This window comes from Polistes fuscatus, unplaced genomic scaffold (assembly GCF_010416935.1).
Source record: "Polistes fuscatus isolate 324 unplaced genomic scaffold, CU_Pfus_HIC Scaffold2, whole genome shotgun sequence".
In the NCBI taxonomy this organism is placed as follows: Eukaryota; Metazoa; Arthropoda; class Insecta; order Hymenoptera; family Vespidae; genus Polistes; species Polistes fuscatus.
Window position 1 is genome coordinate 13994087 of NW_025113096.1, and position 22835 is coordinate 14016921.

Sequence of the window (22835 nt, forward strand, 5' to 3'; positions counted from 1 at the left end):
TTCTTAAAAATGTTTTTTCATATAAAATCGTTATTCTAATTAGCGAAAGATACTTTTTTGATGTTACTAATTAAATTAATTAAGTTGTAATTAGATATTATATATATATTTTCTCTCTTTCTCTCTCTTTCTCTCTTAATACAAAGCAAGTTGAAAAGGAACAAAACTAAAGCTAGAGTTTATCGTTTGGCTTTGACGTTCATTCTGTAACGACCGGAGAGAAACTGATTTACTAAATAAAACAAAAATAATAAATACATATTGTGGGTCACATCGTTATATGACAAACAACATTCAAATACTTGTTTTAATATTTTCTAATACTTTCTTCATCTAAAATCAATGAAAAAGATAAAATGAATTTCTTTTTAATTATTATTATTATTATTCTCGTTTTTATGATTACTATTATATTATTATTTTTTCGAATTTTTTTCAGCTTTCTTGTTGAAATTATTTTAAATAACATTTACAGAGTTGTAAACAAGTTAATGCCACGGTATGGATACATTTTTTTCTGCCTATTTATTCTTTTTATTAATTAATATTATTTTTATTATTTTATTTTTCTAATTTCATGGGATTTTCCTTTTTAGTCGCCCTTTACGACAAGTAGAGACGAATGCGGCTTATTCTTATTCCACAAGTCCGCAGCGGATTCATTATTATTATTATTATCACTATTATTATTATAAATTTTAAGGATTATTTTTTGTTATTTCTTTTTGACTGATCGTTAGTAACATCGTTAGTTAATAGGTGAAAATTATTCAGAGAAAAGAGAATAAAAAAAAAGAGTAAAATAAATTAAGAAAATAAATCACTTTTAGCAGGTTGAATTATGATGATTAAATCGACGATAGTTTCCCAATATTTTTTTCGGTCTTCAAAGAGTACTCCTTTCAAATTTTTTTCCTATTTTCGTTTTCGCAATTCCATCGCTGCCAATTTAAACTTTCATTTACTTTAATAACTTCTCCTTCGTTATTGAAGGCTTTCCTTCCTTACTTATCTTTTTTTTTCTTTTTTTTTTTCATTTGTTTTATTTTGAAAGAGAATACCTACACGCGTATATATTTTTCGTTCGCTTTTCCCGAAGGATTTTTTTTTCTTCTCTTTTCCTTCCACTATCTCGAAATTTCAGGTACATAGGTCGATTCGTCGCCTTTCAAAACGCAAGAGCTTGCAAAAGCTCGCCATGATGCTTTTTCATACTTTCCCTAAGTTTCTTCTTCTTCTTCATTTTGTTTGCTTCAAAATTCGAAATGAATAATAATCAAGAAATAAAAGTATATTTGAGTTTTTCTTGTTTGATATTTTTCAATGGTAGATGATCGGTTTTACATGATTTAAAAAAATAATGAGAAAGGGAGCGTAGAAGAAAACATTTTGAACGACGAACATTATTTCAGTCATTAATATGCAAAAGTATATTTGAAGAAAAAAAATGAAATAAATTCCGTTTTACATTTTTATGTTCGTGGAAAAGAAATAAAAAATTAGTAATGAATAAGAGAGAGAAACTATATGGTATCGTAAGGAAATAAAGAATGACGGTGGGAACGAAAGAGCATAATTAATTTGCTAATTCCAAAGTGACTCGCACGAGAAGTAAAAAGACCAGAATTATAAGTGGTCATCTTTTTCGAAGAATCGCATAATTTAAAAATGATGTTTAAAATACACAAAATATTTGTTTATGTTGGCATTAAATATATTATAATAATTATATGCATTATGAATAATGTAAAATTTCAATTTATTATATATTGCATTACAGAAATAATATTTTATTCTATTGTATCTATACTATATATCATTTAGGTTCAGTTCATAAAAAATACGATAAAAATGCTTTCGACTTTCCATTTTCTATAGGATGGCAAAAGAACCTACTTAATAATTGGAAGCATAAGAATATTCTAAATCGCGTCTGAAATGTCCTTTGTCTGAATGTAAAATGATTTTGAGGTTTAAAGTATGGTTAAGTATTGTTAAACGTGGCTAACGAGATCTCTCAACGAAAAACGCGAAGATTATCTTCCGAACGACCTAATAATTAGTATTTTTTTGTTTAAATTTGTACAATTTGATAATACAGAAACGCAAGATAGCAAACACAGATCCCTCAAACTTGGAAAAGGAAAGTAAATAAAAGGAAAAAGTAAAAGACTAAAAGGAAAAGTAATAAAGACTATACAATTAATAAGGTACATTTAATATGATAATAATTAAATATAAAATTTTATTAATCATTTTTTTCTAAAATAAAGTAACTGTTTTGATACTCGTGCGAAACAGTATAGGCATCTCGCGTTCGAGCCACAGAAAGAAAAAAAAATGAAAGTTAAAAAGCAAAAAAAAAAAATAATGAAAAATAAAAAAAAAAAAATTAATAAAAAGAAATATTCTGGGTGTCTGGACGTGCACGTTTTACAAAACGCATATAAGGAGGAGTAGAACCTTAAATGCACGGGAGTATTATAAATACGTCTGGGACGTTCCTTCTTGGTTCACCTTTTTTCAAATAAGTGCTACTACTACGAAATACACTGGCTCGATCAATTCTTTTTTCTGAGAACTTGCAGTATGTTCCTTTTTTTTTATTTTATTTTATTTTATTTTATTTATTCATGTGCATCACCACGGTCAATGGTATTCACAAGGGAGAAGAGAGATAAAGCGAAATCTTTTTTTCGATTTTTCTTTTAAAAAATTTTCAAGCTTTTGTCTAATTTAAAAAAATGTTTTAAAAAAATGACTTCCAGATGTATCATAAAATTACTCGATTTACAAAACAACAACAAAAAATATATTATTTTTAATATTTTTGCAATCCATTATTGCTTATTCCAATATGACCATTATGATTTTTGTTTTAACGCGTTCATTTTTGTTACTTTTGATGTTTGTTTGTTTTTTCTTTCTTGTTTCTTTGTTTTTCTTTCTTTTTTCTTTTTTTAAATTGCGACCAGATTTCTTTTTTGTATAACATGATGGGTCCTTTCTTGTTTAACTTTCTTAGCAGTTGAATCCCCTTGCGGCGAAGTTATCGGCCTTTGGAATCGGGAGCGCGTTTATAGAAACTCGAACAGAAAATACTTTTGATTCTCGCCTTGTTGGTAACGAAATCATGGCAACTTTTTTACTTTATAAATCATAATACTGACGGTTGATAAACAAGAAAAACTGTGTTCTCGATTGCTCGAAATTTTAATAGAACAAAAATAAAAAAGAAAGAATGAAATGAAAAATTATTTTTATACGTTCGAAATATAATAGAAAAGAGGATGAAGAAGAACAATTTTTTACCGATAAAAATTTCGTGGTTTTGCTTTGAATGGGGGGGAAGGGAAGAGGTGGGACTGAGAGGTGGGGTCTGAAGAAATAAAAACCAATGGAATTTCGCTGACGTAATTTTTTTGTTACCTTTTCAAGTTGCTATTGCCGACAATGAAAGGCGAATTTAGCTTGAACGTAGGGAAAAAATGCCGGCCTTATAGCTCTCCGGTATTTTTCCAACATCATAAAAAATACTTTTACCGGAACTTTCTAATCTTTCTAGGCGATTAATCGCGAGTGATCCTTCCTGCAATAACTTGGACGTATATTTCAAGCAGAATTGCGTTCCTTTGTGCGAGAGTCCTTGGCCTCTCTTAACGTTTGAAAAACGCTGAAGGAAATATTAACGTTAATATAGTTCAAGAAATTAATGAAAAATATAGAAAAAAAAAACAAAACCAAAAGCATTCATAATTAAAACATCACTGGCACCTATTATGAAAAAAAAAAAAGAGAAAAGGAAAGAAGGAATATTAACTTGACAGAGTATTTTTTTTTGTTATTTTTTTGTTTTTTAAGATATGAATTTTATATCATTCCTATAATTCGATAAAAAAACATAATAAAGGTATATATAGAAAAAAAGAACACGGAAATAAAAATGAATAAAGAAAAGTGTAAATATTATAAGGGAGATAAATTAATACGTACGATTTTCTCGAAACATTTCTGAGACCTTTATAATCCCGTTAACGTAGAGTCTAATAACAAAACGTTCAGCAGTTGGTTGGGTGTTAAATTCGAAAATCGTGTTTGCAAAGTTTGTAGGATAGGCGAAGAGTAAAGAGAGTAAGAGAGAATCGTATTCGTGGGCAAACTAAAACGAACAGAACGGTGGGCAGAGATTCTGGCAGGTGTGACAGGCCGGTTAACGTGAGGAAAGGTGCCACACGGTTGGCTAATACGGCAAGTTATCCACTTAGAAATTCGCCTTAATACCACGTAAGAGTGAGAAAGAGAAAACGAGAGAGATAGAGAGAGAGACAGAAAACTCAACTGAGGTGTTAGGACTCAAGCTTTCGTTGCACTCTCAACCCCCTACCTACGCCTCTTCCATCCTTCTCATACTTCTACTCCCTACCAAAACTTTCAACACCGTCGAACACACCAACTCTGTATGCCACCCTGTTACCTAAGTTCGGATAAACCAAGCTAAGTTTCCAGTCTGCTACTTATGGAACTGCCAGCAAGGAAAATGCCATAGCTAAAGTTTATTCGCAGTTTAGGTTCCTCCTAGAGAAATAAACGCAGACACACATTGATTTACATATCGATCAATCCATAATATAACATCTTAATCAGAGTTAAATTATTTTTTTGTAATTTTTTTTCCCCGTTTTTAGTTTTATTTTGCTCTTTTTGTTTGATCGTTGATACAATTAATGTAATTCATATGTTATTCATACGTAATTTTTTAACTGTGTATTTTTCATTGTTTTTTTATTTATTAATCGAGCACCGTCCTGCTGATTGTTAGAGCGAATAATTTAAAATTTATAATTGTACGGAGTAGAAAATAATATTGGATGATCATTTTATTGATCGCGTAAATGACTTTGCTTTTGAATACTCTTCTCTCTCTCTCTCTCTCACTCTTTTTTTTCGACAAATAGATGAGTACGGATTTTATTTATAACATGATCGAAAAAGTGGAACGCCAAGAGAGTAAACGATTTTTAAAGTACGAAAAAAGAACGTAGAAATCAGGTTTGCGTTCTCGAAATTCTCGACCTACTTTTTATCCTGCTCGACAGTTTCGCTACGTTTTTTTCCCTCAAGGTTACGCTGATTTTTAATCTATATTAACCGATATTCCCACGGTTATCTATATTATAAGATATTATCTACGTTGCATAGGATAGGCCAACAATTTTTTTCATTCATATTCATCAAAATTCATTTTCTTTATCGTTTAGAAAATATTTTACAATTTAAAACTGTAAAATTTAAATTACAGTGTAAAATACCGTGTAAATACTGTGTAAAAATTAAATTATTATTGATTAACATCGATATTAAATTAATTGAACGATAACATGTTACACAAAAGTGAGAAAATAATATTTTAGAAAGAAAAATTTCATATCGAAATTTATCGAAAGCTTGTTTCGATCATGCTGTTCGGTAAAAATGATGTCACTTTCTCACTCTCTCTCCCTCTTTTTCTCTCCCTTTTTTCTTATATCAAATCTAGTAGCTGGTTCATGCTGTGAGAAAATCGAAATGGTTTGCCCTCGAAGTCGCAACTTTTGAGCAAACACATTTCCATGCTTCTTTACGGCGCAAAATGTGCGAGATGGTTTCTTTCGACACCTCTTTTCCTTTTATTCTTTTTCTACACGGTCCTTTCGCATCGGCCTATGTAAAAGAAAAAAAAAATAAGGAAAAGAAGAAGTCTTTTCGTTCTTACCTACCGTGTACACCATACGTATGTTCGTTCCATCGGGATTTGCAAAGGTTGTATTCGACGCGCTATGTATCGAAGGTACGACGCCAAACTCTACGAAAAGTTGACACGAGACGAAATTGCTTTTGGCTTCCTCCGAAGCATGCACATACACATATACATACACGGTCATATGTTGTATATATATATATATGTGTGTAGATTTTGTAAATATTGTTCCAGGGTGTAGGTATACATGTTTTATGTCTCTCCCTCTAACCGTTTAAAATTAATGTTAATCGATGTTTTCTTTAATTTTTTTTCTAAACTATCTACAGCAAATCAATATATCAATCCTGTAATTACTTTTTTCTTCAAATTTTGTTGAAGGTATGTATCATTACGAATAGTAAAAAATATTTCAATGATATGTTTACTTAGGAGATTATAATTTGATACATTATAATATGAACTGTGGTGAAATTAATTTTCTTTTTAAACATGATATTATTTAATTCTATATTTTTATATATATAAAAAAAAACAAAAGAATGCAAATTGTATATTTTTCTAAAATTATGTATAAAAAATAAAAAGAAATCGTGATTGACGATTATTATTATTTTTTTTAAATATTGTCTAAACTATTATTAGGAATGATAATAAAAAATTATTTGGATTATACATTTACTTAGAAATTATAATTATGTATATATTAATATGAACTGGGGGTGAGTCTAATTTTGTTATAACTATGGTATTACCTAATTTCAGATTTTTCAAACACGAAATAAAAAAAATAGTGATCGATAACCTTACTGTTGACTAAAACGACAAATATAATCAATTATATGATCTTAATCTCATTGTCCATATTAGAATATAAAAATTATTTAGAAAGATAATAAATAATTCTTGAAAACAATGTTTTTACATTTGATAAAAACGAAACAACGTATATTATATCACGAGCTTTCATGTCGCGAGATCGTTTTCCTTGAGAGAAAAGGTGCCGTCGAAAGCAGTTTAAAACATATCGTGCGAGTGTGCAACATGAAAAGAATCCATTTTCGAAGGCAATCTTTTCGAAAGTTACCTGGATGAAATTCACTTCAACTTGACCAGAGAAAAATAAGGAAAAGAAAATAAAATAAAAAGAAAGAAAGAAAAGTAACATAAGTAGGTAGCAAAAATGGTACTCACAATATCGAAATCCAGGTTCTCGGCAATCCAATCCCTGCCTTGCTTGAACTCATCGTGCAAACCCATGATGTAAAGGGTATCCAGACCATCGACTATGGTCGCACCCATCGTAGACGTGCCAAAGATACTGGCGCTGTGGCCCTTCTTCGTGATCGGCCTTAGCTCGTTTTTCCCCCAGGCGTACCTCACGTAATTGTCCCAACCATGCTTCATCATCTGGACAGGGCAGAAATAAACGTTCAAGTGGTATGCTCTTGATCGAGAAAACAGGGAAGGAGAGAAGGAAGGGGATAAAATATAAGAAAGAAAGAAACAAAGAGAGAAAAAGAGGTAGGGAGGAGGGGGGGAGGCAATAGTCTTTTCTCTCTTTTGAACGAAAAACTAGTCAAGGAAATCTTGGAAACGATTACGACCTTGCCACGACCGCCTTGTTGTCTACTATCTTTTTTATCTTTCATTTCTCGTATTTTTATTTTTATTTATTATATATATATATATTTTTTCTTTTTTTAATCGGACTTCTATTCGCCATAATCGTCGTCGTCATTTCGTGTTCCATTCTTTTTACTTATTTCATTTTATTTAACTCCGACGTTTTTAAAACGATATATTTGTTATTTACTTTTATTCACATTTATAGGATTTATAGTCGGTGTTAGTTTCAAAATAAAAAAATTAAAAAAAGGAAATCAAATCGCTTCTCATCGAAATGATAGAAATTTGTTGCGGAGAAATGTCAAAAGAATGAACATCCTAAGTTCGGTAGTTGAAATTCAGGTTTCTTTAATAAGAGATATTTTGGGGGGGAAGGAGGAAGGACGACCACCCAAGAAGAAAGAGAGAAGACGGTTTCGCGGATTTCTTGGAAAAGTCGAAAAGAAAAGGGTGTATCACTTAGCGGTAGCTCGTAAGGAAGCTAGCAAAAGGATCGTTAAGGATCGTGGATATTCCAGGTGTTTCATGGGAGAGTCGTTGTTGTTCCTAGCGGTAACCGGTGGTATTCTGTGATGATAATTGCCCACGAGGCCTATTCTCTGCAAGAGAAGAGGAAACGAGCAAGAGGGGCGTGGGGATGGAAAGTAGAAAGAAGCAAGAAAAAGAAACTTGTGGTGAGTGTTTCAACCGAGAGAGAGAGAGAGAGAGAAAGGTAGCACGGTTTGTCTCGTGAGAGACTCACAAGCGGAATGTTTCAAGTCTTTCGTTTCTCCTCAACACACACTGAAGAAAAAAAGAAAACGATGAGGAGACGTAGAAAAAAATAAAATAAAATAAAATAAACAATATACGGAGGAGGAGAAGAAGAAGAAAAAGAAGAAATTCCACTTCCGTCCTGAGGTCGTTCGTTCCTACGTTTATCTTCTTTCTAAACCGCGAATCTTTTTCTATCTCTGTCTTGTTCTCTCTCTCATTCTTTCTCACACTCTTACATAGCCATCAGAGGTAGATGACTTCATTCCGTGCGAAATGAAGTTCGTTTCTTCTTGAAGACTTTTCCTCGAGTTACTCGAGAAACTCAGGAAATGAGAATTTGTTTTATTTCGAAGCTACGAAATGGGCATGAAGAAGAGACAACGAAAATAACGATACTAACAATAAGAGTGAAAAAGAGAGAGAGAGAGAGAGAGAGAGAGAGAGAGAGATTTGAAAAGAAAGTTAAACCATACACCTATTCGACTCTTATCTTCTAGTAATATAAATCTGAGATGATTCGCAAAAAGGAGAGTGTGTTGTTGGATTCTGAGATTGTTTAAGAAAAATTTGTACAAATTTCTATTAACAAGAATATCGATGTCATCAAGATTAATATCTTACAAAGTGATAATAATTTAAATGAAAATTTTTTAAAAATAATGGTCAAACGCAGCGAAGAGTTTAGTGATTTTTTTTTGTTATTAGCCATCCGTGGAATATTATTTTTTGTTCCTTTTATGACTTTTCGTTCTATTTGCTGAGATATCTTCGGTCACGGCACCCTCCATCGTGTTTTTATGACGGCATAATTTAAGGGCAATATAATAACCCACCACTCTTATTCGTCTACAGTGCTAACGGCAGAAGCGTGATATTTTTCTCTTTCGCCATCTTCTTGAGAGATTGGAATAAAAATCAAAGAAAAGTAGTTCTCACTGTTTCTCTCTTTCTTTTCTCAGGTTGAAATGGAATGAAAAGTAAGTACAAAGTGGTGATCAAAATTGTTATGACGAGTTTGAATTTATTATGTCGAGTGCCGTGGAAATAATTCTGACTAAAAGAACATTTGAAGTACTATACTAGTTGTTTGATTTATCGGGAACTTATTAGATATCGAATTGAAATGATGAAATGAGTACAAAGCGATGATAAAAATTTTTAACAATTAGTTTGAATTTATTGTGTCAAGTATCGTGGACAAATCTCGAAGTAAAATTAATGAACATTCGAACTAATAATGTATTTAAATGTTTGTTTCAATTGTTGTCAAAAACATAGATTCCAAATGATGAAGTTTCTCAAATATAGGAACGAAAATTTGGAATGAAAAAGATTTGAATTGATCGTGGGGATGTTATCACTCAGGACGAGAACTTTGGAAATTGTAGGCAGCTTCGACGTGTCAGGTTTGCTTCGCTGCTCGTGCATCGTGGCTATCAACCCTTCCACTATTATCCATGTAATCGCGGCTAATTTGTTCGTAGAAACCACGGTATATGTTCACCGCACGAGCGGCCCTCGGTCGGTAATCTGGTTAACATCCATGTTAGGATTAAACCATTAGCCTCGGTGTCAGAGACCGGGGACTAAGGATGAAGAGAAAGAGAAAGAGAGAGAGAGAAAGTGAGAGACAGTGAAAGACAGTGAGAAAATATATGAAGAAAAAAGAGATGGAAGCAAAGCTTACGTACAGGACGTGTGGCTTCACTCAATTATCCGCCATTTGCTGGCGCCATTTTCGCGCCACACACAACTTTCTTACTTTTTTTAAGTCTTCTCACGTTAGACTTTTTCTTACAATTAGTTCCCGTTTTTTTCACGTATTCCCTTTCAGTGCTACAATTTATAGACAATTTTGTAAAGTGAATCGCAGGAAGATTAAAAAACACTGATTTCGCTCGTATTTATATTATATCAAGATATCCAATTAAATTCCTCATTTTATTCTATTCATCGAGGAAATCCTAAAAGTAGGATATTTATTAAGCTTATCTATTGGGGATTTTTGAGAGTCGAATTCAACGAGAAATACAATAGGAGAAATACGATTTCCAGTTGGACTAGCTTTGACACGAATTAATCTGTACCAGTGCACATCACCACCACAACCAACCGACTAGCTAACCAACCAACCAACTAACCAACCAGCAGACTGACCGACCCAACGACCGACTCTGTTGGTGGTTTTTTTCGAGACCGATGCTGAGGACACTCGAGTGCTCGAATGGAAAATTTCGTTGGGACGAATAGTGCGAGAGTTGAAAGTACCGTTGAACTGTGTTGCGAACTATGATCCTTGAAAATTGAGAACGGGAGGATATATTCCCAAATTGGCCATATCCTGAATTTTCATTAATAACACACAGGGAAAGTTAAAAAAATAAAGAAAATAAAAATAGAAAAGAAAGGAAAGTAAATAGAAATAAAATAGAGGGGATTGCTTTGATTGTAAAGTTAGAACAAACAAATAAATTGATTGAAAAATAAATAGAAAAATATGATTATTTCTCTTTCTTTTTCTTTTTTATCCTAATTTCAGTTTGAACATCAATCAAATTAATTCACAGTTACATTTTCTTTATATTTTGATGTTTAATAAATTGTAAATGGAAATTTTGTTGATTTTAATAGAACGATTTAATTCATCATGAATGTCTAAATTGTCATATGATCAAATAAATCCATTCTTCTTAATTCGTATTAACAGAATATTCAACTTCCTAACTCTATATTGAATGATTGAATTTATCTAATTGTAAGACTCACTGCCTCCATTGACACCATTCCATTTTCAATCAAAATCAATTTCATAGTTTAACATTAACCAATTAAAGAATTGCTCTGGGATAATAGGTTAAATGCTTCTTGCTTGTTGTCAAAAACGGAAGGATAATTTTGGAATTATCAACGTGGACGTTCCAGGATGAGCGATGGTTCGTTGGATCGAAATTCGAGATTCTTGGGATTTAATGAGATCACGTAACGAATGGACGCCTATAATTGGACGCGTCCTGCCGTGAAGTCGGGCTCGCGCCTCGATGCACCGGATGATCCTCAGGGAACCGTTCGCTATGTATAATACACACATAGTAATATAGTCTATATATTATATATGTATATATATATATTATATATATATGTTATATATGTAGATCCAGAGAAAATGTATAAACGTCTTTTGCGACAGGAGCAAGTTGAAGGTAATTTTCCGCTTAGCGAGCAAGAAAAACTGGCGACGATAACGTTCTTCTTCAAGCGTTGATGTAGTTCAATCGTCTACTTCCAAAGAGCTAAATGTATATCAACATTAAATTTCGTAAATATTTTCTACTATTATTTACTATAAGATTACGTGTCTCCCAAATGTGAAAATCTTGTTAACGAGAGAGGAAAAAAGTAAAAGAGTAAGTATAACGTGTTCATAAAGGATTTTCGAGGATTCACTCTGGACATACTGGGACCAAGAACATGGTACTGATGGAAGAGTTTAAGAATGGTTGTTGAACGTGTTGGTGTGTTGCACCGGTGGGCGCCAGGATACACTATAAATTCCTGTCTCAGCAAGCTCTTGTATTTTTTTTTCCTTGCGTACAAAAGGATTGGACTGGCACTGGGCTTAGAGGGTTCAGTCTGGAGCCTGGCAGGACGTGAGAGCCACGACACTATGGGACTGTCTCTTTCTTTCTCTCTCTTTCTCTCTCTCTTTTTCATTTTCCCTTTCTCACTCTTTTCAACGTACAAAATTCGCTGTTGGAGAGTGCCTTAGGAGGAATTTGCGTAGACCTATACACGTACACATATGTAGAAATATTTACACATACACACTGACACCTTGCGTCTCTCTATTGTGCACCAAGTGCAAGGAGCTTAGGTAGAAACGCTCCTGGATATCTGGCTCATGCAGACAGGAAGCGAGAACGAATAAGAGAGGGGGAGAGGAAGAAGTGGAGGAGGAAGAGGAGAGAGAGAGAGAGAGAGGTTAAGGTCGAGGAGCTGGCCGAGAGAATCCTACACGGATGCCGTTGCTTCGGGCTACTCCAGCCGGCTTACCATAATTATGGCTTTGTTTATTATTGTTAGGCGAGTCGTGCATTGTGCCATCGAGGGGCTAATAGCGTGAATTAATCTCCACTAAGTAGGAGCCAGTGCCAACGATGTTCCACAACCTTCTCCAGCAGGTCTCCCTCGCCCACGCCAAATCTATTCTCTGACCTTCAATGAAAGACGGCATCGAATGGTGCCAGAGTTCTCTTCTTTTTCTTCTTCTTCGTTGCTCCTGTTCCTGTTCTTGAAACTGCTGCTGCTACTGCTGCTGCTGCTTCCAACACATCTTTCTCTCTTTTTCTCTTTCTAGTATGTTAAAAGGAACCGCCATGTCATTGTCCTGTTAGCACACCAAGCATCGATAGACAATACGACTTTGTCTTCCTTGCCGACGTCGTCCTTCAACAGTACCTACTCTCTCTCTCTCTCTCTCTCTCTCTCTCTCTCTCTACTTACGGTGGTGCTCTAGTACGATTCAATGGAGAAAGGATTCGAGGAGCTGGAAATGGTAATCCGAGTGGAAGGGACTACACTGTGAAGGTAATGCAACGATCGAGAGATTTCTTCAAGCCATTTTATCATTTATTTTTCCTTATCTTTTTCTTTCTTTCTTCCTTTTTTTTCTTGATCCTTGTGAACGAAGTTATAATTATACGCAAATAACTAGGAGCTAATTTATTCGACGAAAATGTCAAGTTAAAAAGTATGAACATTAGCTAGTAATTTTTTCTCTTCTCTTTTTGTCTTCTTAACCTTTTTTTGTCTTTTCAAGATCCATTTGACCGATCAGTTTCAAGATTAAGAATTAACCGTCTCGTTGGTAACAAGGTCAAGAATGATTATTGAGATAGATACTAATCGCCCACGTTCTTTTCCGCGAATAAAAAGAAGACGAAGTACTAAGCGTTAGCAAGCTAATTTTATTCTCGTTAAGAAAATGGTCACGTTGGCGCCATTGCTTTCGCAATAAGATCTTGAGATAACTTACAATTAGACCGGTAACCTACCAGCAGCAATCATGACCAATGGTAACGAAGTTGCAAAATAAAATTAGATATCTTTTATATATTATAATTGTGTTTTTCATCTTTACGGGTAGACAAATTTTTTTATTTTTATTTTCAATCACGACGATTCTAATTTAAAAGCAAACAAAAAGACAAATAGAAATTCAGAGAGAAGGTCGAGGGACGATGCGTTTGCTTAGAATTTGAAATTTGCATGATGATCGCCGAGTAAATGACCAGTGTCATTAAGATAATCTTTAGTTAGTTAGGTTAGTGTAGGTACGTGATGGTGGTGTGTAAGCACTTACTTTCAACGTTCTATCTTCTAGATAACATTACGATTTAGGTGTAAACATGAATGCACCGAACAAAGCATCGACTCACTCTAGTTACCACGAGTCTAACGTTCTATTTTTTTTTATCTTTTCCAACATTTTTGGAAGTTGGTAAACGATGCAACGAAACTAAGTTATTTCCTTGAAATATCTATTTCTGGCGAGATAAGGAAAATCCGGATTTAAATTAGTCATCGACTCGTAATACTTGATTTTCTTTTCCCTTCTTCTATTTTCCTCTTATTATAATCATCATTATAATTATTATTGTTATTATTCATAATTAGGGTTCGTTATTAGAATTAAAAAAAAAAATGAATGATGTTTATAGCAACTTTTTGATCGGTATATCTTATAAGTATTTCAAATTATCTGATCGTACCTTACAATTAGTGAATCATTGGATAATCGTATATGTCATAAGCGCTCAATGAGTATTATACGAAGAAACTACTGCTAACGAATCAATCTACTCGAACAATAATCATCGATATGACGTACATGAATATATAAGTTAACTAATTGAGCCCTCGATATTGTTCAATTATTTTTAAAGGTTAGATTGTTTAAATGAAATTTTTTACGACATAATTTAGTCTAGCTTGCAGACATACGTTCATGGAAAGGGTTGCGCGTGCGCGTGTGTGTGATGCTATTTGAAAGCTGTGTCGAAAAAGAGTGTTCTACTTATGTTAGTTTTATCGATCGCCTAGGTGGTGTAACCCCTTAAGTGCTTTTTAAACATTAACAATTAAGGGATCGTAATGAATCATTTATTTTTGCCCTTTTTAATTACGCTTAGACACGAACAAGTTCGTGACATTGCAATTCCCTAGACTCGAGGGATCGTTATATCGATTAACAATAATAACTAGAAACGCCATTTAACCCAATGTTACTAATGGGAACAAAAGGTGTGTCGATTAGTATGCACAGCTCTCATCCTGCATTGCGATTCGTAATTGCAAAATGTTTTAGAGAGAGAAAGAGAGAGAGAGAGAAAGAAAAAACTATGTTGATGTGACATAGTTTCGATTACGTTAATGACATTACAGCTAACATCGAAGAAATTTGTTCAAACTATTGTAATAGTTGTTGTTGTTGTTGCTTTTCTTTCCTTTTTCTTCGTAAAAGTCAAAACAAGATGGCTTTTTGAGATTGCATCAGAAACACATAAGACGTAAAGAAATTTATGATCTCCATGGACTGAAAGTTTCTTCGGAGTACGAAAAGAAGGGAAAGAAAAAAGAATAGAACACAAGAAAAAAAAGAAAGAAAAAGAAGAAGAAGAAGAAGAAGAAGAAAAGAAAAGAGAAAAAATATCGTAAAATTCAGTTGACACTCTTTGCCGCAGTTTTAATGGCTTACCCTTCGTAAAACTTACAAACTTAACGTATTACCGTGGTAAATCTTTAATCGTAACTTTTAGGATATTAACAAATTGTTAATCAAAGTTTTACGAAAATTAAGATCACTAGTGTAGATTTTCTATTTGTATACAAAATATTTGAACAGATCTCGAAAATGATCGTCGTAGACGATGTCTTACGTACGAACACCAATCGCAATAATTTTTAATTGCAGAATGATGATATGTTGTAGGTTGTTAAGGGTAGGAGTAAAACTCGATGATAAGACGTAGTTATTATTTTAAAATGTTCTTGTGGTTATTTCGATGGAAATATACAACGAGAGATAAGATTTCACGAGATAAATTAGAGAAATAGAAATAGAAAGGAAAAAGAACTCTGACTGAACTGATTGACTCGTTATCTTTCAAAGATTTTTCTTCTACTTTGTAACTTGGATTCCAACTACGATCGTCCAACGCCCATTCCCATTTTTACCCCTTTTACCTCAATTATCATAGATATTCATTTTAATGATTTTTACTAAAGTAATTACACGAATTCTTATCACTCTTGAAAATATTGTTGTAAAACATCTCTATGTCAAAAGTAATGTAATTCATTATTGTTCTTCTATACTATCGGAATTAGCTATGATAGCTATTCGGTTAAAGAATAAAATCTTTTCACAGAATTACATTTCCACTTTTTATTTCATTCCTCTTGAGCCCCCCTTCTACCTAATCCACCCTCGGCCCTTCGAATTTGATCGCTTCGTTATCCAAATTAATGTTTTTCTTCGATCGACGAAAAAAAGAAAAGAAGAAAGATTTCGCCACCTCTGCCATAAGTAAATTATACAAGTGATTTTTTATTTAACGAAAAGGAAAATAGACTGGATGTACTTTTAAAAGCTAACGAACCGATTGATTTGTTTTCTTTTTGCCATTCTGTTTTTCGTTTTTTAACTTACTTCATAAATTTCTTCTTACAATTAGTTTAATCGTTATTCATTTTATTTTACTTATTGAACTCGTACGACAAAATTTGTTTGCAATTCTTTTTCGTCTTTTAAAAGTTGATTGGTATTTATTTATTTTTCTTTTCTTTTTATAAAACATTCGGACTATAAAAATTTCTCGCAATTTATTTTATTTTGTTTGAGAGAGACGATTGCATCATTTACTTTTTTATTTTTATTTCATTTCAAAGTTGATTGTCATTGGTCTTTTTTTTGCTATTTTTTTTTTCTTTTTTGATTTAAATTCGTACGACAAAAGTCGCATTCTCGAAATTCCTAACGTCGAATTCTCTGTGTTCTTTCATTACCATCGTTTTTACCATCGATTCTTTTCTTTATGGTTCAAACACCACCATCAATGTTACAGTAACTACTAACACATCCCCGATACCCCTACTCCCCCTCCCCTATCCCACACTCGAATATCGATATACTGGAACGAATGGACAAACACAAAAGACCTCGCGTCAATTTCTTTTTCCACCCTTAGGATTCCCTTTTAATTTCCGTCTACCCTTTGTCACAATGAAAAGTAAACGTTTCGTGCGAATTCGCGCAATATCGTCCTTTAATCGAATACAACCTATGTAAGTTTTATAGTACAAGTTAAAGTCAATTGTACGTGATTTTCGAGAAAGAAGTATCATTTTCTTTTATTCAACTTCCTTTCATTGAATTTACAATAGAACGATTCTTTTATTATTTCCACCATTAGTTTTATCTATTTTGTTAAATAAAACATAAAGTAAAAATATAAAATTAAAGGTATACTTTATTATATTTCGAAATAATGACAAATTTGGTTTAATGAATTTCATGAATAATTTTCTTTTTATTCGATTTGTTTTTGTACATCAATGAAATCGAAAGAAATGAATTTAATGATGCATATTTATTAAATGCAAATTAAACATTTTAAATACTTAATTCATATTAATTTATATACCTGGGAGTTTGATAAATTGTAACTAAAGGATATAATTCTATTTTCATTATTCGAATGAATTTTTTACTTCAATGATATCAAAAGAGAGAGAGAGAGAGAGAGAATTCAACGAGGAGGTTAATTTATTAAAAGAAAAAAGAGAAAAATTTAAATAAATTTCCGACGTTTATTTAACAACGATTTCTTTATTAATGACTTTGATAAATTCTATAGTTAAAGAAAGTATAAAAAAGGAATTATAACATTTTTCAGAGAAGTAGAATATGAATTAAAGAATAGAAAGAGAATTTTTTTGTTCTTACTTTCTCAATCGAAAGAATTCGATAAAAACGTCTTCGACGTTTTATTATCGTAGTTTTATTTAATCGAATTTTGATAAGAAGAAAATGTTCTTGAAAGGCGCGTGCTTCTGGGTGACACGAGTAAAAGCAAGAACTCGAAACGTCGAGGAGCATTTCTTATTCGTCTTTCCAGGATCGACGTCGTGATTAATTCTGTTGACTCGGCAAACGCTTAAATCATTCTTCGAAAGAGGAAGGACGCGTAGCGAACTATAATTTTCAAACAAGAAACGAAGACTCAGCCGGTCGTCTCCTCGCGACGAGTAAAATAACGACACGAAGACTACGAGGGAAGTAAAAAGAAGGGAAAAAGAACAAATAATCAAGAAAGAAAAAGAGAGAGAGAGAGAAAGAGAGAGAATATCATAAATGTAGGAAAGAAAGAACGAATGTCCATTGAATTCCCATCTAACAATAAGTGGAGAAATTGGAGATCGTAAATTAAATTAATTACGCCATTATCTTAGTTTACCTTGGCATGTTCGTAGAATCGGCGAAAATCGATTTATTAATCATTTTTCTTTTCTTATCTTGTACGACATTCTTTCATATTTGTAATTTGATTTTGCCAATACATGAAATATATTTTTCAAATTAAAAAAAAAATTTTTAACGGATAATAATATCAATACAAGATTTCAATATTAATATTAATAAGTAATAAATTACCTATATAAAATTTTAAAAAAGATAATAATTATATTAATACGAGATTTTTATATATTTTTAAATTAGATTAAACAAATATATGAAATATATTTCTCTAAAATTATCTCTTTTAGAAAAAGAAAATATATATACATATATATAAATCACAAACGTCAATAATAGAAAATAGTCAGAAAAAGTATTTTATTAATATTATTATAATAATTTTTTGTTTAAATAAAATTATTTATCGACGTTTCAATGTTTCTAAATGAAAATTATTTGTTTGTAAGACAATATACCGAGGACGAATGAGGTTTATTTAAAGTTATGAAACTTTATTTCGGTCACGACATTCCTTTATATGGAAATCGTAAAACACAGAACTTTGACTACCTTTTACTCTGGTGTTTTCATCTTCTTCTTCTTCTTCATCATTTCCTCAGAATTTTTTGTATTTTCTTATATTTTAGTAAAAAAAAAATATAAAGAGATAAAAAGAATTATTTTTTTACTTACCGTTATAGCATTCGTTAGCATCATCAGAGGAGATACGAAGTATCTTTTTAATCAATATAGATTATCCATCGATCCAACGATAACAAATTTTTATTATAAGAATTCCAATTTTATCCGAAGTAATCTTGGAAATCTGTTATCATCGATTTTTACGAGATTTTATATAATTTCCAAATAATTGATTGATCGATAATTACGTGTAATTATTTTTTTTCTTCTAAGAAGATAACATTACAAAAATCGCACAAATTTATTTGTCAATCGGACACATTGTTACATGAATCGTATTTAATGCTTGTAAAGCGCAACAAACAAGTAGAATAAGACTTCGAATGAAATCGATGATTTCGGTTCACTAGATTGCTTCGGTTGGAGAGGACGGAATAAACTAGGATTCATCGAGAAGTCGAAAAGCTCGATTCGAACTTTCGACCGAGTGTAGGACGATGCCTCGTAAAGTTACTGTTTCAAATCCATACTTATGAAGTTAATAGCGGAGCGCGATAACGCTTTAAGTACATAAACCCGTTCGTTGGTGCGCATAAAATTTGGCTGCTGGGGCACTACTAAAATATAGCTTCCACTAGCCAAACTTTCTTATTCCTCATACATGAGAGAATTTATTAAACTAGAAGAATAACAAATCGGTTTACGATTTAATAAACCGATAAGATTCGTCATGTTGATACTTTTGTGAAATTAGTTTATTAATCTGTTTAACGAGAACGTTTAACTTAAAAACAAGTGAAACGTTTAAAAACGAAATATATATTATATTATAGGATAATAAATATTTAAATTGCGATTATATTATTCGCAATGTTATACCGTTGATAACTACTCACCTCTTTTATTTTCTCACGACGTTGATGAGTGACATCGTCCAAAGGTGGATTTGGTGGTTTAACAACGTAAGGACCTGGAAGTGGTGCGAGTGGTGGTGCAACGGCAACCGTAACTTCGGAGGGCCTATGAACTGTCCTAACGAGATTGAAGGTTCGTCGATCTTGTTTATCTTCGATTCTATTCTCTTCCCGAGGTAAACCTGGTCCAGCAACAGCATCAGCAGCAGCAGCAACAACATTTCCAAATATACCAACACTACCATCACCACCGCCACCACCACCACCACCAGGTACAGCATTGTCCTGGATCCAAGCTGGATTTACTTGTTCCGCACGTTCCTCCGGTGCAACACCTCTTTCAACGACAGTGGTTAGGTCGCGTCTGGTGACGAATGTTCCAGTCAAGAGAACGATCAGTATTACGGACAAAAGTCCACTGATCGCTACCCTTTGCATCAACCTCATTCCGCACCACTTGTTTTTACTTCCACAGCAGCCACTTTCTATCTCCGTCTCAGGCAACGTTCCGCTCTTATCGGTGGAACTGCACAATCGCATCGCGTGCCGCAGGACACCTTTTGTCAGTCAGAACCCTTTGTCCTTTTTCTGTACCTTCAATCGGTACTTATCTACCTTTCTCATTAATCGAACTTTCATACATTCATTCTATTTCTATTCGAATATTTATTAGCTTTCTTATTAGATTTTCAATTCATTCAAATGAAAAAAAGAAATTAATTTATTTTATCAATTTGTTAAATTTATATCTCACTTCTATGTGTAAGTCAGTACCAAATTAACTATTCTATCTGTACGTTCAATTGCAAAAAGTTCAACTATGTCTAAAAACTTCAAGTCGCGTTTAGAAGACTAGTCGTCAAAAAGAAAAAAGAAAATAATTCTTGTAATTATTCAAAACGTGAAGGTTTCCTTATTTTTGTTTCTTTCTAAATGGAAATCCAACGAATTTGATCGTCAGTAACGATCGACCAAAAAATTGAACGTCCCTCTCGATTCTCATCGTAAGATCTAGCAAAATGTTTCATTTTAATTGCAACATGAGGAAACTGTTTCAGTTTCTCTCCTTCTCTCACTCTCTAATTCTCTCTTTAGTCGATTGTTTTACCGCGAATCGATTTTTACGTTTCTTGCCCATTTAAGGTGTAGAATATCGAGGTTCGAAAAATAAGAAAGGTAGAATCAAGAAGGATGAGAGTCAGAGATACTTACTCGTACGATTACTCGTCCCAGTAATTTGAGTTCGTTCAGCGATTGTTCCGGGAAGGTCCTTCGTAAACGAAGGAGGATGAGATTATCTCAAAAGAGTGTAACTCGCTGATGCTGTAGTTGCTGTTTCTGTTGCTGTTGGTAACTCGATAGCATCGGGGGTTCGAACAATTTATCCGGTAACTGTATTATAGAGGATAACAGAAACAAAAAAAATAATAGATCGTGTTAACAATCAACAAAGTAAAACACGATCCAAGTTACTATATCTAACTTGCGTAAATCCTTGATGCAGAAATTGTTTGTATTACTAAACATTTCAATACGTATTTCCATGTGTTACGTGTCCTGTGTACGAGTCGATTATTATTATCTCTCGTGACTATTAACATGTCACTACAGCTTCATGTATAAAATGATCAAAATCATTATTATTATTTTTCACCAATTTATGTTAACTTTTATTGATTCAATGATACGAATATATACTTAAAATTATTTCCCTTTTAGCTTTCTAGTTTTCAAATTCTGTCCGATGAAAATGTCCAAAAAAATACATATTTTCTTTTACTCGTCAACTTAACGGGTGTACGTTGAAATAGATATACAAAAATGTTTCTTAAATATAGTGTTAAATTGAAATAGAAAAATAAGAAAAAAAAACAAAAATAAATATATAATTCAGCAAGTTTTTATTTTCCCCGATAGCGATCCCAATTTATTGTTTAAACACTCCCATGAGAATGGTGTATGTAAGTATTCAAGCAAAAGGCTTTGAAAAGTCCGTCAATCGATCGATCCGTTCGTCGATCGATTGATCGAACTTGTCCCTTGAGAAGCTGAGAAATATCGGCTCGGTAATGAGGATGGATATCTCTTCTTCTTGGTGACGAGAGTAGGGATGCCTGTTTCGTTGGAACGTACGAAGAAAACGAGAAATCCTCCAGACGAGGCAACGGTTTACGGATTTCAAAGTCTCTGCCGAAACGTGATCGCTGCATTTTTTATCGAGACATCCATACCAGTAGGAAGGGAGATGGAAGGGAGGTGAGAGAGAGAGAGAGAGAGAGAGAGAGAGAGAGAGAAGAGAAAGGAGGTGAGAGGGGGAAGGGGGGATGAGAAAGGAAGGTTTTCTCGGTTCCACCTCGCACCGAAAAGCCGCGTACATTTTATCGACCGCTTGCTGCGGTCGTTACACCTGCGGTCTTCGAGTTCTCCCTCTTTACCCTTTCCCCTTTTCTTTTCTTTTCTTTTCTTTTCTTTTCTTTTCTTTTCTTTTCTTCTCTTTTCTTTTCTTTTCTTTCTTTCTTTCTTTATTTTTTTTTTCGAACAGTAGAATGCATCGTCTTCCCGAATATTTCGTGATTCAACGGGATTGTTTAACGCATTGCGGATCCGGTAGTTTTGTCGTTAACTTTACCCAATAGGCCCAGGCAGACATACGTTTTCATATAAATACTTTAACGAGTGACAGATCATGTAGTGATGAAAAGAACTATATTATTAAATTATCGTTACTATTGTCATTTTATAGTACCTACAATATTTATCGTTGCATTGTGTTTTTTTTTATCTAACATATACGGAAGCAATGAAAATCGGAAAAGTTACGAAAAAGTTATATAATCGTGTTTAATAATAATAATAATAATCGATTAGGATGGTATAATAAATAAAATGATTGAATACGTTGTTTAAAATATATTCTTTAATCGTCGAATTCGATGGAAGATGGTAAAAAAATGTAAAGAGTGGGAAGTAGATCGGGGAGGGGAAAGAAAGGGGTGGAGAGAGAGAGAGAGATCGTTCGTCAAATGCACTTAAAGAATTTCCAATATGTGGCAACGCGTCTAGGCATCCAGCAAATTCGCTTCGACGATATCGCACGTCGAACTATTCGCGAGGGTACGCTCGGCAATCGAGAACTGTCGATAGTTGAAAGTAAGGAAGCTCTAACTTTGAGATAGGGATGGTAAGCGAAGTATACGCAAATGATATCACAGTGTTTCTCAATGTTGATAGATAGCCTATAGTAGATATCAAAACTGTGAAAGGAAAAGTAGGAAAGGAACGGAAAGTAAAGGAAATGGAACTATATATCTATAAGTATAATATAATATATTCAAAGAGTATAAATATTTCATCTGAAACTTAGTTTTATCTCTTTGAAATTTATTCGATCAACGAAAATGATTTACATTACCAAGGCCAAGAGTTTCGAATCACTTGCTGCTGATTTTCGTAAAAATCGAATACATAATACCGATAAAGTTTGAAATGATCTATCGTTATTATATATCAAATATTAACAAGAGTTGAATTATCTTTTAAGAAATTTCAGCATTTTCTTATATTTATAATGCTCTCGCATAAGTTCGTGCACCTAATTTAAGGAAATGCTAGGAATGAAATTTCCTATTAGGACATTTCA

General features: G+C 33.0%; 1 protein-coding gene across 4 annotated transcripts in view; it reads right to left on the reverse strand.

Annotated features, from left to right (window-relative positions):
- Nucleotides 1-22835, reverse strand: part of LOC122516467 (mannosyl-oligosaccharide 1,2-alpha-mannosidase IA) — a 308019-nt gene that overhangs the window by 25851 nt on the left and 259333 nt on the right. Inside the window, exons 2-4 of one of the 4 annotated variants that reach the window (XM_043634290.1) lie at nt 20408-20587; nt 19178-19721; nt 6932-7147 (exon numbers count right to left, since the gene is read on the reverse strand). The exons of 1 other annotated variant lie outside the window; for it this stretch is intronic. In XM_043634290.1, the coding sequence (XP_043490225.1) occupies nt 6932-7147; nt 19178-19642 (681 nt within the window). In that variant the 5' untranslated portion in view covers nt 19643-19721; nt 20408-20587. Of the gene's footprint in view, nt 1-6931; nt 7148-19177; nt 19753-20407; nt 20588-22835 lie in introns of all 4 variants that reach the window. 2 more of the 4 variants (XM_043634289.1, XM_043634291.1) reach the window with 2 other exon arrangements.